The sequence below is a fragment of the Chelonoidis abingdonii genome, chromosome 19, assembly GCF_003597395.2.
Source record: "Chelonoidis abingdonii isolate Lonesome George chromosome 19, CheloAbing_2.0, whole genome shotgun sequence".
Taxonomy (NCBI): Eukaryota; Metazoa; Chordata; order Testudines; family Testudinidae; genus Chelonoidis; species Chelonoidis abingdonii.
In genome coordinates this window covers 32,562,930-32,580,709 of record NC_133787.1, presented here as the reverse complement: position 1 = coordinate 32,580,709, position 17,780 = coordinate 32,562,930, and the positions used below count along the sequence as shown (strand labels likewise).

At 43.9% G+C, this 17,780-nt stretch overlaps 1 protein-coding gene across 1 annotated transcript in view; it reads right to left on the bottom strand.

Annotated features, from left to right (window-relative positions):
* Positions 1-6,344, bottom strand: part of GAN (gigaxonin) — a 58,511-nt gene extending 52,167 nt beyond the window's left edge. Inside the window, exon 1 of the mRNA XM_032770604.2 lies at positions 5,982-6,344. Within this exon, the coding sequence (XP_032626495.1) occupies positions 5,982-6,148 (167 nt within the window). The 5' untranslated portion in view covers positions 6,149-6,344. The remainder of the gene's footprint in view (positions 1-5,981) is intronic.
* Between the last annotated feature and the right edge of the window lie 11,436 nt (positions 6,345-17,780).

Sequence of the window (17,780 nt, the reverse complement as noted above, 5' to 3'; positions counted from 1 at the left end):
ATGGTCTCAGCAGGGTCCATGCTTGCTGTGCTATGGCGTTTGCTCTCTTCACCCAGGAAAAAAGGCGCGAAATGGTTGGCTGCTGCTTTCACAAAGGGAGGGGTGAGGCTGTACCCAGCACCACCCGGGACAATGTTTTTTGCCCCATCAGGCACTGGGCTCTCAACCAGGAAGTGGGAACTATGGGATAGCTGTGGAACAGCTACCCACAGTGCACCGCTCCTGAAATCGACGCTAGCCTTGGACCATGGACGCACAAATTCGAATTAAGGATCCTAGTGTGGACGCACTAAATCGATTTTATAAAATCGGTTTTATAAAATCGATTTAAACTAATTCGAATTAATCAGGTAGTGTAGACAAGGCCAGAGTCCCTTTTGACAAGTCAAGATATCAAAAGGAACACCCCTAAAGGGTGCAAAATGGTATGCTGTAATTCTTCTTTGCTCAAGCCTAGTGCTGTACCACAAGATTCAGGTGCCAGAGATGCAGGTGAAGTCTTCTGCCTCTTGTGAGAGAGAAACTTTGCCCTGGTTACACACTGTGGCACCAGATAAATGTGTGCATGTATAAAATGCCATTGGAAGTACTCATCCAGTCTTCCTGGATCTCACTGCTCTCCTAATATTGCAAACGTGATTGGATGAAAGAGTCATGACAGGCCCCCAGGACAATTCAGCAGTAAAGACCTTATTGTCACTTCAGCCAACAAACATTTATGGATTAAGCAGATATCTTTTACTTGCATCCCAGCTAATGCAACATGGGTGTCCACAGGGAAGCAAAGGCAGATAGGAACTAGCATATGTTAACCTTCTGTATGGTAAGCCTGTGCAGTTTCAGAATTGCTGCGTATTTGCCAGACCCTTCTTTCCTTTCCTTCAGCAGCTGCCATGGGTAACCGGTCTGTCAGAGGGAAACCAACTCATGTGTGCCTCCTGACATACATGTGCCAGAGTCACAACTATCAGTCTAAGCAATCGCCCTGCAAATCTAAAAACACGCCATATACATCTCTTTGTAGCCATGCCAGTGCATCAGCATACATACACGTGTGTGGGATTTTCTGAGGGGGTGGCTGGGCATGAGCCAAGCCTCTCTCTCTCTCACACACCCTAATTAAGTATTTACATGCTGATTTGGACAGATAGTACACAGCTTTGGAAAATCTGACCATCAGTGACTTGCCCAAGATTTCTGTGCTTGTGACACAGCAAGAAATGGAAATCAAAACTCCTGTCTCACTCCTGTGCTCTACTTCCTCCCAATTTGGTTACATTTAAAGTACCACCTCACATACTGGATAAGTACAAATCTGATTTCCCAAGAGTAACCACCAACTTCTTCCTGGCTAAGGTAAGGTTCTAGAATAGTTTAATTAATTCTAAACCTTAAACTGGTACCTATATATGGAAGTGAAGTGAACCTATATTGTGTTGAGAACTCAGTATCAGACACCATTTCCTAGGCCTCAAGACAGACAAACAGGGCCTCATTTAGAATCTAGGCTTAAGTTGGATGACTTCTAGCTCCAGAACTTCTTGCAGTGACACCAAATTTGGCAAACATCAAGCAGCTGTCAGAAATGCAGTATCATTTACAAATTAATAGGGTTTGCACAACAATAAATGGGACTAGTGTTCACAGCACCTAGATAAAAGCTAAAGATGAGCTACAAAGTAATAAAATCGCTTTAACTTTACCACTCCTTTATGATGCATAAAGATGACCTCACATTATTTTTAAGCTATTTTTTGCCTTGCTTTTAGACATTCTACATTTCGTACACACACACAGTCCCATAACATCTCAGTCACAGGCTACTTCCTAAATTTTACCTTTAGATGCAAAGAGATAATTCCCTTAGTTGCCATGACCTATTTCATCTGAAAGGAAAAACTACCCAACTGTCAAGTTCTGCTAGACACTTCTGTTTTCCAATGCCAGTTCCCTATCTTACCAGTTTTGCTCAACTAAAGACCCTGAGAAGTCAGGAAGTCAGGCTAGACAGCTGGGATAAGAAAATGAGAAGAGTATAGGAGGCAGGGAGAAGGGGTGAAATAGGGAGATGAGCAGCATGGGTAAAAAGTGGACAGGGGGAAGGGGCAAAATTACAGTTTCTGTCTCAGAGTTTGGTTTAGAGGAACCTGGTATCCGTATTATGGTTGGTTATATGTTGAAAGCCCAAGGGAATTCACTGAAGGGATGAGAAAGCTGAGAGAAACATGATATTGGAGTGTTAAGATATGTCAATGAAAGTTACTTTTAATTAGCAAGTTTCTTGTGAAGGTGGGATTTTTGCTTAAGTAACCTTAACTCTTCTAGCACATATCCATGGGTGCAGTTCATGTGCTCTCAAAATGCATGATATTAAATTTTTGCTTCCATAGAGAGCATCTCAAATTGATCTTAAGGTATCAATAATTCTAATATTTTAGTTAAAAAGAAGTTTAGGCTTTTCAATTGCAAAAGTAGCCTACTTAATGTAAACAGATACACTGTTATCCTGGTTAAAGCAGCCTTGCAAGAATATGACCTCTCTAAACCCCTCTCAGCAACCTAAAATAACCTCAGTAAGCCATTAACTTCAAATCCTACTGGGAACTAGCTAAAATACTAACATAAATTAGTAATTCTAAGAAATATTCAGTTGGCAACAAGGCATTTAAAATATTGGGCCAAATCCTACCCATATTACTCACACTTATTTCAAACTCATTTCTTTGATTAGCCTATCACTGACCTCTCGTCCTTAATGTTGATAGTTAAAAAAAAATGGATAAAATGTTTGTTATTTATACATCTCATTTTCTGTCTCTGTCACCTGTTTTCTATACTCTCTCTCTTCTTATCCCACTGTGTGTGTCACACCTAACTTTAGACCCCAATCCTGAAAGCCAATCCACAGCAAATCTTTGTGCTCTTGCAGAGATCAGAGCTTTAGCATTTAAGCTGAATGGGTAGGGAGTAGTTCTTTTTTGGTCTCTCAACTATCATGCAGAAGTAAAAGTACTACCGAAATAATCATGAAGTCAAATTTAAAAGTTATAAAGTTGTTGATGGTTTCATTTTGTATATTTTTATTTAGTTTTAATTGCTAAGCATGTTGAAGATATAATACAATATTTGAAAAATACAGTACTATCTGAAGTCTGTGTAGAGTTGCCATAAATACAATAATACTGAGAGGAAACAATTTCTAAAATGCATTTTTCCTTAACCCAAATAAAACAATGTATTTTAAGGCATGTCTACACTGCCCCACAATTTGGTCTACAGGAGTGTAGATAGCAGTCAGCACCAAAGTGCTGCACTGTAACTCCCCCAGGTGGATGCAGCAGGCACACATTAAAAGGTTCCTAATTAACATTAACATAACCTGTTTAAGAGGACTATGTTAATATGCAGCACATTGGTGCACAATGCTATTCATATCTCTGTAGTCCGAACTGTGGGGCAGCAAAGACATGTCCTTAATTCTGACAGGGCTGATGCACGTAGTCTCCCTTAGGCACTTAGTAAAGTTCTGACATGTACAATATGTGATGCACAGCATTGTTCCAAGATGCTCATCTTCAGTGAGTGTGGGTTCATTTATGTGCAAGAACTTGGACTAAATTAAACTGAAGTCTAGAACTGAGTAATATTGCCTGATAAATTATTGTTCAAGCAACCACCACACGAGTACTTTCTGGGAAGTACAACTGCACATGTCAACTACATCTAGCCCAATCTATGCAGATGATCATAGCATCTTTTACAGGCAAATATAATTTGAGTGGATCTGAGCAAGTACCCAAGTATTAAGAGGCCTGCCATCATTTGGGATTTACTTTAACAATACTCGGCCATATACTGCCTCTTCAGGTACAAGGAGAGAATTGAACATTTGTCACCTGCTTACAGCGGAACAATCCTTGAAAATGTTCAAAAAATAATCTATGGAAATCATTTTGGTTCATGTATTCTCAGTCACACACTGCCATGTACTGTAAATATCCTGCCATCAAAGGCAAAATTGTCACATCATTGGATTCTTAAGCTCTGACTACACTAGGAAAGTTTCCAACTGCTAGCAATGGCTGCACCTGAACCCAGTGTAATTATGGATTAATTGTGAGCACAGTCCAGAACAAATTGTTTAGCATCAATTCAGAAACCAGGATTGTGTTGACTATTGTCTGTCCTGTCCTATACTTGCAGTTAAACTGTGTTCACCACAGTTTTGGTTGTACCTGTTGCTGACACCCATTGCCAATAACGGCCAGTTTTCCCAGTGAAGACTAGGCTATGGTACACCCAGTGAGAGCCAAAGAACATTCCATTATACTGTTAGGGTAAGAGAACTGCAAAATTTTGTACAAAGCAGCAGCCCATTCATATTGTGTTTAAGTTTTAAAGTTAAAATAGGTGTATCTCAGAACCAATAAGTGTTTGCTGGAAGCTTACATATTGCCAGAAATAAAACAGCTGACATCATCTGTGACACAGGCAATACATTTAATGCTAACTCAAGCTTTTAAAAAAAAATATTTAAAATCAACAGTGAAGTAGGATAATGACTAGTTTACAAACTCTGGAAGAGCCAAACTGTCACATGAATTTACAAAAATCAAATAACCAATCCTAGAGTGCTGACTTTGTTTAGGGCATCTAACAGACCATAAACCCAGCTTTTATAAAGATGAAATTACTCAGCATATGTGTATTGCTCTGAGCGCACTATAGAAAGTACATACTATTGAGAACAACAAACCATACTGAAACAGTGTCCTTTATTTTCATAATCTCCCTACCACTCAGTATTAACTTTTGTTTTCCTGGCTTGTTGGTTTAAATCATGTCCTTATTATTGCCTAAGTAGTCGGAAAGAGACACACGAAGTACTATCTTTTATTGGACCAATTTCTGTTGGCATGAGAGACAAGATCTCCAGCTTACACAGAGCTCTTTTTCAGGTCTGGGAAATGTATTCAGAGTGTAACAGTTCGGGACATTTCCTGTTTAACAAAAAATAACCTCATAATAAAGGCATGAGTTAACGCAACAGAATATCACTTTTCCTCCAAAGGCATTTCAGACCATTCTACAAATGCTCAGTTAATTTTAATCAGCTTGAATTGCAGACTTGATCCAGTTAAACTTTTCTTTTATAAAAGCATATTTTTTGTGTGTTTTAATCACTAGACTGTAACAGCTCTTTCTTTGGAAGGGTAGAAGTACACACTCAGGAAAGTATTAAAAGCCTTCGATTTCATTGACAGCATATCTATACAGCAGATGGTGAAACTTCCATCTCAGCTGTTTACAACTTGTCTCCAAAATATCAAGGGCAATTAGATTTCTTCCTTAAAAACAAAACAGCTTTTGTTTTTAAGTTACGTGACCACAAGTACACACGCACACAAAACCCTACCTTGTAATTATTTTCTCTTGGGAAAAAGCTAAATGCATGAGGTTTCTCCCCTTAATTTTCAAAAATAAACATTTCTCCCCCCAGCTGAGATCGCGTTTGCCAGGTTGTAATGGAAACAAGTTGATAGGCACTTAAATAAACAACGTTGGTAAACAAAGCAAAAATCAGGCTTCCGGTATCAATTTGCTGGTGGCTTCCTAGGAATAGATGGGCTGGGCGGGGAATTGGCAGAGCCATACACACACAGCAAGTGCCCAGCACTGCAAGGCTGGCGCACTGGGCTGAACTTGCTTTCCGGGGAGAAGAACCTGCGCGTTGCATGGCCCCTGTGGCAGGGCAACGGGCTAGCTCGGGGCTCACCCTCCTCCGCCGATAGGGCCCGGCTTGGGGAGCGGAGAGTCTTGGCGCGGAGTCAGGGCGCGAGCGCCCCGGTTGTGCAGCCGCCTCAGCGCCGGCCGGGCCCCTTTCCCTCACCAGCACGCCAGGGCCCCGCGCCCCTCCGGCCCCTGCCCCAGGACCCCGCTCCCGGCCCTGTCAACCCGGCCCGCCCCTGGAGCCCGCTCACCTGATGTAGGGGCTGGCTGCCGCCAGGATGTTCTTCTGCACCGGGATCTCCTCGCCCTCCAGCACCAGGTGCGCGTCGCAGAAGCGGCTCTCCTCGCGGAAGGAGCTGAGGGCCCGCAGCAGGCGCGCGGCGTGCTGGGGGTCGCTCACCGCGCTCTGGCCCGACATGCCGCTGCCGCCCGGGGTCGAGTCCCCACCGCCCGCCAGGGCCACGGCTGAGACCAGGGCCGGCTCCGTCTCGCTGCGGGCTCGCCCGCCTGCCGCGTCCCCTTCCTCGGTCCCCTGACTGCTCGGCTACCGGCTTCCTCCCTCACCGCCCCGGCACCATCGCTCCCGGCCCGGCTCGGAGCTGACATCATCTCCCTGCGCTGCCCGGCCCCGCCTGTCGGGGAGGAGCCGGAGAGTCGCGCGGGCGGCGGGGGAAGCGAGGACGACACCGGCGCCGGGGCTGCGGTCCTGTCGCTTGGCTTCCCGCCCGCCAGTCGCTCCCCTCGCTCAGGCTCTGGCTCCTAGGGCTGCGCTGCGGCGGTGGGTCAGGGCCCCAGGCTTGTTGTGATTTAGGTATAAGCCCTGTTGTTTTGTTGTGTGGATGCTGCTCAAGCCATAGGCCCGTGTTAGAACATCAGACTCTGATGTAAACACAGGTTTACAGGGCGTTGTGGGTGCTCAGACATGGGCTTGGAAACAGTGAGTCTGCAAGCCCATGTCCCTTAGGCCTGGAACTACAATGTAGTGTAGTATAGACATACCCTCTGAGGCCTCCCTCAAGTCCCACTGCAGGGTCTAGGAAGCGGGGACCTTCCTGCTGGCACCAGCCATTGTAACTGCTCTGACATGGGGAAAAAAAGTGATTCCTAAAGCTATGACTGCCTTACAGTTCTCTGCCAAGGGCAGTTCTGAATTCATGCAGCTGGAGCCTTCAGGGTGTTTGGTGCAGGGTACCTTGGCCTGGACATACTGGATAAATGTTTATTTTTGAAAATTTATGGGAGAAACATCATCCATTTAGCTTTTTTGACATTATCCAAGGGATGGGACTGGATGCAAAGCATTATCCATGTGCAGGGCCGGCGCCAGGGGTTTTGCCGCCCCAAGCAGCCAAAAAAAAAAAAAAAGCCGCAATCATGATCGCGATCTGCGACAATTCAGCGAGAGGTCCTTTGCTTCGAGCGGGAGTGAGGGACCCTCCGCCAAATTGCCACCGAATACCTGAAAGTGCTGCCCCTCTCTGGAGTTGCCGCCCCAAGCACTTATTAGATAAGCTGGTGCCTGGAACCTGCCCTGTCCATGTGGGCTTGGTCTAAATGAAAAGTTGTACTTGTTTAACTAAAGGTGTGACATTACACTGATGGGAGAAAGCAGGGGAGGCCTACATACCAAACTGTGGTCCCAATGTAAGCTGTGGGAGGATATAGATGATTATCTCACTGTCTTTGAGGAGGCTTGCAGTTTGATCCTGTAGACCAGCACCACTGTCGTCACTCCCTCGGTCCCAAGGTGATAGAGGCATATAGCCAGATGGATGGAGTTGATGATTCTGGGGACTATGATTCTGTTTAACTATGAACAGTTAAAAAAGGCTCTACTGATTAAGCTTGGATTGACACCTGAGGCTCATAGGAAAAGGTGTCTGGGTCTGCAAAACACCAAATGTGTGATACCCCACAAGGATCAGTTCTGGGTCTGGTTCTGTTCAATATCTTCATCAGTGACTCAGATAATGGCTTAGAGAGTATACTTACAAAGTTTACAGGTGATACCAAGCTGGGAGGGATTGTAAGTGCCTTGGAGGGTAGGTGATAGTTAAGGGGGAGATATTCATGTGTTGGAGAGATTGTGGGGTAGAGAACTCTTGTCAACCCCTGTGTGGTAAAACTCCATAAAACGCAGAAAGGGATGTACAACTTGGGTTAAGGTTCCAAATGTGAAGCCATGTGCCCTGCCTACGGCTTGCATCCCTGTACAGACACAGAAGTGATTGGTAGCAGGGTTCTTCATGATCTCGCCTTTGACATCCTCCTTAGGAATGACTGTATCACTTTAAGACAAAACACAGTGACTCTTCTTGTAACAGCCAAGGGCTTGAACCAGGCGCTGACGGGAAGCCAGAGGGCTGCTGCTGTTAGGCAAAATGCAAATAGAGTGGCTGGCAGGGAGCAGGAGGGGTTTTCCCCCTTTGCGGTAACACACAGGAAAGGCTGTTAAGCTCAGGTCACCTTCCTGTCTGTAAGCACACACCTGAAACTGAGTGGGGTAGGAGGAAGAGCCCCCACCCATCTCCACACAGGAGGTATCAGTCACACTAGCTAAGGAGTGATCCCCCGGAGCCCAATGCTATGACCAAAGGCACAAGCTCACTGCCTGTCTTTACAGGGAAGCAGAGGCAGAGCTGAGTACAAAGACACATGCAGAGAAGGAGGACTGCCAAACATGTTTGCCCTGTCATAGCATGAGAGAAGCCCCAGAGAAAAGTAAAGCAGCCAGAATACTGCTGCTAGTAAAAGAAGCATCTTGTCATGTGGTGGCCATAGACATGGTGAGTTCTCTTAACCAAGAGATCCTCAAATCACTGCCCACTCGGAGTGGGGAGGGGGCAACAGGTTGATCCTGAAAAGGGAAATGTGTTCCTCTCATATGCACAGTCCTGGGGTGAAGACCCAACTCCAGAGGCGGGGTCTGTCAGTGCTGGGGAGCACCGTGTTACCCTGCCTCTCCAGAGCTCCAGAAATATGGCTGGGTTAAGATGAGCTTTCCAGGTGAATAAACCTACCTGGATCCCCCCAAATGCTCCAGGGGTGGCCACTTCCTACCAGCATAAAGGTAAGGACACCCTAGGCTGCAGCCAAGATGGCTGACACATGGAGGAATGTGGGATTACTGCCCTCCTCACACCCTGGAAGGCGACAGGGAGGAGATGATGGCAGGATCCCATTCCAGTTTCAAAGCTAAAGGTTTTGGGATGGCAAAAGAGAAAAGGAGTGCATAAAACTCCCCATGTGCACCCTGCTAGTGTCATCTATCAGACAAGTCCTAAGGGGAATGTGAAACTGCTCTGTACTGTGCTATGGAAACTGCTGTATGTAAGAATCTTGAAAGTGCCCAGTAGGATAGCTACCAAGTAGACGGTAACTATGCTGTAACATCCATGAATAATGATTGAGAGTTCAAACTTCCCTAGGTCACTGGCTAAAGTGACCCCACTCAGTTTGCTCTCAAAGGGGGAAGAGATGTGACACAGTGGGAATTTTTAATAATATTTAAATGAATAATATGCCTGCCAGTAGTAACTTGACTAGAGATTGCTATCCATTCATTGCCAAAGGGTTAAACAGCTGCTCTTGGGCAGAGCTGGAGACCTGAGGGGGGAGAGTGTGTCACAGACAGAACCATCTGGAGTAATATGAATGGGTCATTAGAGGACTGGCTGAAACTGACCCATATCAATGGAGGATCAGGAAAGACAATGGAGTCCCAAGGACTGAACAGTTTACACTTAACAATGAGAAACTCCGTCAAGCAGGTGGAGCACATGAACCCACTGTGGCACTGCAGAATGAAGTGGGCTGAAAGGCTGCAGTGTTCCAATTGACTAACAAATTCTATTCTGTTTTGAAAAGGCTGCTTGGTATCACTGCAGATACTCGCTGAGGTACATTGGTCACTGAAGAGCATAGAAGTGTCTGTCCAGAAGTCTGTTTCAGTTGGACGGTCTGGGCAGATCTCACAGCATAAAACAGGAGTGCTGGAGCCCAGATGCTCATTCTTGGCAGCTTTGAGGCCATCTGGCCTATCCTTAGGAAGAGTATGACCCCTGGGTGTCTGAACACTGAATGGTTCCTCCAACAGACTATTTAAAAGTGGAAGCATAGCATAGATCCTGTGGATCTGTGACTGGTGAACACAATGTTTACTAACATTTACTGATAAAAAGCTAATCCTTTCAAGTCTATGTATAGCAGTATACCTTATTCCCCTTCTCTTATGGGAATACATTATACCAGTATAAGCACTTCCATATTGGTATAACTACCTTCACACGAAGGGCAGTTATACCACTTTAACCTTACAGTCAAGGGCTTACACTGGTTTAGCTTGTCCCAGGGCACTATCACACCTCTAGCTAAAGCATCCCCCAGGACATGTATACCTTCAATGATAGCATGTAGGGTTTGAAAGATGTGCACTCAGTCCCTTCCAAACCCTACATTCTATTATTGAAGGTATACATGTCCTGGGGGATGCTTTAGTTAGCTAGAAGCACACCACTTCTGTATATGGCTCTGGCGTGCAACGCCATGAAGGCAGATTCTATAGATCTCACACACTGCTTTAAAGGGTCATGTCATTATCAGGTCACTTTTCAGCCCAGTGTTCAATTTGGGGAGTTGTGGGGAGAAGGGTTGTGTATGTGTGTCTTCTTGTGTTTTGTTTTCCAGTTTACAAACATTTCTGTTGGTCTTTAGGGTTCTAAAAGTTGTAAAAACAAAGTTAAAATGGTCAAAGTTCCCCACACAGCATCTTCAACCAAACAATGCCACATCCTGTCTGGTGCAGGAGACCCAAAGAAGAAACACTCACTTATCTTGCTAAAGCTGAAAAAAGTGGAAAGCAGAGTGAAGAAAATTTAGATTTAAATATTCTTCCAGGTCTAATCAAAGTGTTGTTTGCAACACAGGTGAGGAAATAGTTTTGTAAAATAAAAATAATTTTGGCTTGTATTCCTTTAAAGTGAATTTGGCTTTGAAAAAAGGTGACCGTCTGTTTGACCATAGTTGAAAGACACAGGAGAAAGGTGGCAGCATGACTGTGTTATACTGAAGAATTCTGCTTCAAAACAGCTACAGCACAGGCACTGCTGGGCAAGCTTCACTAAATTTTCCTGCCAATGTGCCTTAGCTTTGACCAGGATCTGATTGTTCTCTCTCTTTGCTCATACCATTCAATCCTTGCCAAAAATGGGGAAGGGATGGAGGGTTATGGTAGTTTTTGTGCTGAGGGCAAAGTCTTAAACCACCAATGTATTTCACGTTACCCAGTGCCCAATGTGAAATATATTGATGGTTTTAGTCTAGCTCTATTTTTATTTGGGAAATGAAATGGTGGGTTTAGTCCAGCTTTGATGGACTTGTGTTCTCAGCTCAAAAGTTAAAATATAATTCCACCTCTTCCTCCTCATTGATAGTCTCAGGAGAAGCCCAAGGACTGAATGGGTTTGATGTCAATGAGAATTTATGGCAACATGTGAGATTGGACCTTCAATTCTTATCTACCAGAACTATTGGGTAGGAGGAGTCCCTGGAGGCAGTACTGCTTTTTAAATGGAGAGGCAATAAGCTGAGGCAAAAATAAAATAAGACTGGTGGGTCAGTTTTTCTTTTTGGAGGGTTCTGGAAATCAGTTGCCCGAATTCAGGTTCACATCTTCAATCTTTTTTATTCTGCTTTTTACAATATTTATACTTTTTCCTATAAAATCTGATGCTTTTGTTGGAAAGACATCTTTTCACATTAGGAGAAACTAAAGGCTTTAAGCATTAACAAGAAAAAAATTAAGAAAATGAGAAATAAATAAAGCGAGATTCATTCTTTCTTTTCAGAGCCGCAGTTGGCAGCTAAAGTAACATTCCCAGAAAGGAACCAGAGGCTGGCCCTTTTGCAGTTACAGAGACTTTATTTAAAAGGACTGTACACAAGATTTTAGGCCATATATTTAACATGCCTTAATTGCACATTAGGAAATGGCCTGATTCCAGCTGATTCTCCTTTCCTTCATAGCATTCAGTGTTTAAATGACATCAAAATTACAATTTGGCACTGAATAAAAATGCCTTAAAAACTGTGATGCTACTCTATCAAAGTTACAGTGTGTCTGATCCCCTTATATACCAGCTCAGATGCATATTTTTGTTACTTGCTTTTAAAGCAGAGATATCAGAAATTATTTTTAAAACAAACATGTACTTGAAATCAGGAAAACAAAAATTAACACTGTCTTTTAAAATATGTTAAGTGTATGGCTTAAACAGCTTGATGGCATCTTGTTCAATAGTTCTTCCCACCGGAAGAATCAAAATGTAATAGTCTTAAATAAAATTTTAACATGAGAAGATGAAATAATGAGTGGTTTTACAAAGGCAACTTTCTCCTCTCTGAGTCGCACAGTATCCCTAGACTATGATATTTTGTTCTTCATGAAGGCACAGATCTAGTGATGGCACTGGGAGATCTGCACCATAGACCCTGAAACAGCAAGGCACTGAAGCAAGCACTTAGCTTTAAAATATGTGAATATGCTCATTGAAGCCAAAAGTTACAGTTAAACACATGTTGATGTGCTTTGCTGAATGGGTGTCACAGAACAAGAATATCATGCTCCAGGTTTGTTGTGCACATCTGAAAAAAAGAATGTTGACAGAAATTGAGTATGTGCTTAATGTCCTTGTACAACATAAAAGAAAGAAAGCACAAAAATAGAGGGGACTATGTTACTTAGAACCCCAGTAGCGAAATACTTCCCAGTACATGGCCAGTGTGATATAAAACATGGATAAATATATATTTTTAAATATCATCAGACTAAATCTTCCGGTTTGGGTGCAAGGTACTGAGTGGGGTTGGGCTGGGGAGACCCAAGGAGGTGCCAAGGCCCCTCAGCTGTTGAGGTGAGTGGTAGTTGCAAGCACTCTGCACCTTGCAGTATATATATATATGAATGAAAGGGACATTATTACTCATACTTTGGGGCTTGCACAACCAAGGGAGTAGTGCTTTGAATAAATTAGTTTGAAAGCTGTCATTAAGTGGCCTGGTTTATTTAAAAACAAATAAGTTGTTATGTTTCTACTGCCACCTGCGTGGGTTATTATGTAGGGAAAGCATGGTTGTGTGTCTAGTTTTCCTTCAAATTATTAAGCCATGACTTGGCTTCCTCATATAGTATATGTAGGTCAATAAGGGAAAGTGTAACAAATAATACACAGTTTTAGTAGGACACAATAATGGTCCTGCTTTGCTATTTATGCCATTTAATGAAACCTTTGGGTTAGTTGATAAAGATCATATGAGTACTGGTACCAGTTAGAGGGCCAATGGTCACATCTTTGGAGTAATTATATCCCTTATGGCCTGATTCTGCTGCACAATAATTTCTTGTTTTCTAAATTCAATTGGGCAGTTAATCTGTATTACTGCAGTTTGAAGGCACTAGGCCAGATTGTCCTCTGACTTATACTGGTAGTCTCTTGATCTATATTGGTGCAAGAGGGGAAATCAAGCTCTTCAGTTTTGTTCAAGGTGAAGAATGGCAGGGGTCCAAGTCATTGTGATATACATCTGATTACCACATATCCTTTCCACAGGCATAGATTTATGCCAACTTGCCACACCAGAGTAATCAGTGAGCCCTGTCCCAGTCTGCAAAAACACACACCCCTTGCTATTTTCACCCTACAAGTAATCAGCCACAAATTACATCTTAAAAGAGGAAACTTCTTCCACAATTCTGCTGGAGCAACTTTTGGGGTGATTTTATTCTTGATCAGGGATCAATCTGGATGAGTAAGTTGGGAATTTAAAGAGTTATGGTCCAAACCATCTTGCTTTCAAGTCAATGGGGGCTGGAGTACACTTTGAGGTTGGTAAGTGGCTTTTAGTTGAATCTGAAAATTTTCTTCATTTGTACTGTTTCTCTCTCATTTTAAGCAGACAGTAGAAATCATGTTAACACACCCTGCATTACATAGCCCAACTATGTATGGAGCAGCTCAGGAATAATAAAGCGATGAATAACGAAAATAAGTCTTACAATGACTTTTGACCATTTTTCTACCTTCAACATAAATCCCAAATACTAATTAGAAATTAGTAGAACAATTTGAATTATTCTTGGAAAAGATTTTCCTGTACCACATTTTATATCGACCAGTGTCAGAAAGTCCCAAAGTTGACTAGGTTAAAGAAGTTGACTTGGTTAAGGATTACATTTGCTGTATATTGACTACCAAGTCTATGGTAATTAACATGAACAATGAGTTTTCTACTACAGATGGAGTCCAAACCCCACATCGTTACTAAAGGGAAGCCTGCAGTGGTGGTTAAACACCTGTTTTATGAGTTGAAGCCCAACAAGTTTTAAAGATGAGACTTATTTTACATGACTGTTTGCAGATAAAGGACAGTAGGTTGGCTCTCTTTTAAAATGGCACTCTCCAAAGAATGGAAGTAATTACTCTTATTTTAAATGTAGTTTTCCAAACTGGTGGTGTTATTGTGTTACTTATAAAATGGTAATCAATCTGTTCCTTACTGGGTAAAGTTCTAGGGCACTGGGAGTGGAGTGGTGTATGTGTGTCTTGAAAACCTCAAAGGCCAGGTCTACACTGCGACTTTAAATCGGTTTAATGGCCGATATACCGATTTAACGCTGTATCCGTTCACACTCGACGGCGTCAATTAAATCGACGTAAGCTCCTTAAATCGAATTTTGGAAAGCTCCTCCAAACAAGAGGAGTAGTGCTAAATTCGATAGTGATAACTCGGATTAGGGTCATGTGGAGGAAACGACGTTATTGGCCTCCGGGCGCATCCAGAGTGCAGCACTGACCGCTCTGGACAGCAATCTGAACTCGGATGCAGCGGGCAGGTAAACAGGAAAAGCCCACGAACTTCTTGAATTACATTTCCTGCTTGCCAGCGTGGAGCTCTGATCAGCACGGCTGGCGATGCAGTTTGAAAATCGAACAAGAGCTCCAGCATAGACCGACGGAGATACTAGGTCTGATCGCTGTATGGGGAGACAATCTGTGTATCCAGCTCCGTTACAGAACATGAAATGCCAAAGCATTTGAATAAAAACTCACGGATACACAGCGCTGTGTGACAAGCGTACGGGAAGCCAGAGACCAAATGGACGCTCATGAAGGGAGGGAGGGGGTACTGAGGACTCCAGCTATCCACAGTCCACACGCAGTCGTCTGAAAATTATGCATTCTTGGCTGAGCCCCATGTAGGTCAAAGACAGTGTCTGGCGTGGTTCAGGGAACAGCTCCTCAGTTTATCCCCACCCACACCGTGAAAAAAAAAGGGAAAGATTGCTGTGCTATGGCGTTTGCAATGCACTCCGCGAAAAAGGCGCCAAAGGGTTTGCGCTGCCGTTCACAAAGGGGGTGGAGCTGTACCCAGCACCACCCGGGCAGTGTTTCTGCCCCATCAGGCATCTGTGCTCTCAACACGGAATGGGAACTATGGATAGCTGAGGACAAGCTACCCACAGTGCACCGCTCCTGAAATTGATGGAGCTTGGACCATGGACGCAAACAATCGATTTCGGATCCACGTGACGCGCTAAACCGATTTTATTAGATCTGTTTTGTAATATCGGTTTAAGCTAATTCGAAATAATCGTGCAGTGTAGACGTACCCAAAGACTCCTATTTGTGCATGCGCATGACATTGTGAAATGGCTCGTTAAATTTTAGGGTGGAAATTATTCGAGTGCATGCAAATAGTTGGATGTCAAAAACTGCATGATTAATTCAGAGTCTGGCTTCAAGTCATTTTGCTATTGTGGGCCTCTGCACATCTGCACTGCAGCTCCATGCCAGGTGTCCAAATGCCTATGCCCCAAAGTGGTGCACAAACTAGGGGAAAGTAGGCGTTCCTCTGCCTACAGGTCTGATCCTGTAAGTGTGCTTATAGCTCAGTTACTGAAGCTGGCCCTTATAGGGAAGCTTGCACAAAATGAGGAGCTACCTCATCATTTTTAGCCCAATGGTTAAGGTACTCAGATGTGAGAGACCCCAGTTCAAGTCCCCCTCCATATGGTGGGGAGAAGGGCTTTGAAAAGGGATCTGCCAGGGTGAGTGCCCTAACGCTGGGCTGTGGGGCTCCCTCAGTCCTGGTGCAGATGCTCTACTGTAGCTTAGAGCATGAAGGAAGGATTGGGCCAGAGGAAGAGAGCACATGATGAGTATGAGAACGACTCTATCTCCTGGTAGTTAGCACAGTCACGTGGGAGACCCAGGATCCTATCTCCTTACTCTAATGACTTTTTAAAATTATTTATCTACAGTGGAATAGCTTCACCATGTGAGACTGAGGGAACGCCCTCCTCAGAATATCCTACAGCCCAGTGATTAGAGCACTCACCTAAGAGGTGGCAGAGCTCTGTTCAAATCACCCTCAGGTGGAAGGGGGACTTGAACTGCATCTCTCCCACATCGCAGGTGAATATCCTAACCCCTGAGCTAAAAGTTATAAGGATGGCCCATCTCTACTTTCTCGCTAAAATACCATAGATGCCTTATGCCAAGCAAGGGTTTGGAGCAGAGACTCCCAAGCAGAGGGAAGCACCTCCCTGCTGCCTGGATTTAGGAATCTATTGCCAAGACAGGGGCAGGGCGTAGCGCATACCCTCAATTTCACACCTACCATTGGCTGGCTTTTGTGAATCCCATGCTGAGGCACCAGTCTCTCTCCATTCATTGTATAGGGAGCCTTGGCACCGAACTCAGGCCTTGTGGAGCCCAGTTATTTTCTAGGCACCTCACCATGCCTAAATTTCTTTGTGAACCTAGCCCTGTGACTCTGTGCATCTTCGTTAAACACATGCTGTATGTTCTTTGTACTTAGAATGTACATTGCTAATAACAAATAGGTAGATAGTTTTCCTTCCACTTTTAGCACAATGTGTAAGTTTAAAAATAAATATGAAAAAGATAAATCTGCAGTACTAAAAAACTATTGAGCAAAGAACAAAGACAAATAAAAAATCCTCCTCCAACATTAGAGAAATTTGCACCTTAAGAGCCCAGTTACAGTACAAAAAGAGTCATATACTACCATGCTGGTCTGCAGTGCTTTAGCACCTCTGGGCTCTTAACAATTTTTTAAGTGCACAGTTATACTTGCACTGCAGATAGGCCCTAAGTTATCTCTCTTGAAAGGAGAGGGCAAGGTAGGAGCAGTGGAAATTTACCAGATGTAGAACAAAGGAGGCCAGGTGATGAGGAGGGGTTTAAAATAAAGAAACAGAGAGGAACAGGGGTCACATGGGAAGAGGAAACATAAAGCAGGAGAGAGCAAGGTCAAAGACCTGGGTAAGGGGCACCAGGAGGGAGGGGTCACATAGCATATAGAAACTGCATAGGGCCAGGAGTCCCTGCCTGCTTTCCTGAGTTCAGATGGTCCCTGGGACTCTGGACAACCCAAGAGATTCAGACTCCACCCAAAGAATGGCCTGGGGTAGTGAGGAAACTGAAGCAGGGACATGTATTTGTTTTGTATGATCTGTACTTTTCTGTGCTTTTGTATGATTAAGTAAAAAAGAGCATAAAGGTGTTAGACTGTGCAAGGTGTGTGATCATAATTGCTGCATCCCCCGAGAGAGTTAAACCGTCACCTGAAGTTTCACCCCTTTTGAGTGGAGTTCTGGGAGATGGGTGTGTTTAAGTAACTGGGATAGCTTGAGGGTCAGTGCTGGTTCTGAGAACCTGGGGCAGGTAAACTGTGCTGCCTCATTTCCAAGAAGGAGGCCCATTGCTTGAGAGTCAATGCCCAAGAAATGTGCCAGAGGGGTCAAGGGAGGAACCAGTGAGGCAATCTGCTGAAGCTTCGGAAGCTTAACCCACCCCAGGAATCTCCAGCAGCAGAAGGTTGGATTCCTCTGAGAGCAGTCCAAGTGGGTGGCCAGGAAGGGGCATTCTTTAGGTTTTGTAACATTAATAGAAGCAATTCATTAAATGTAAGTATCTGAGCTCTGCGAGTAATATGTGCATAAAAATGAGAGGTTACAACATTAGAGG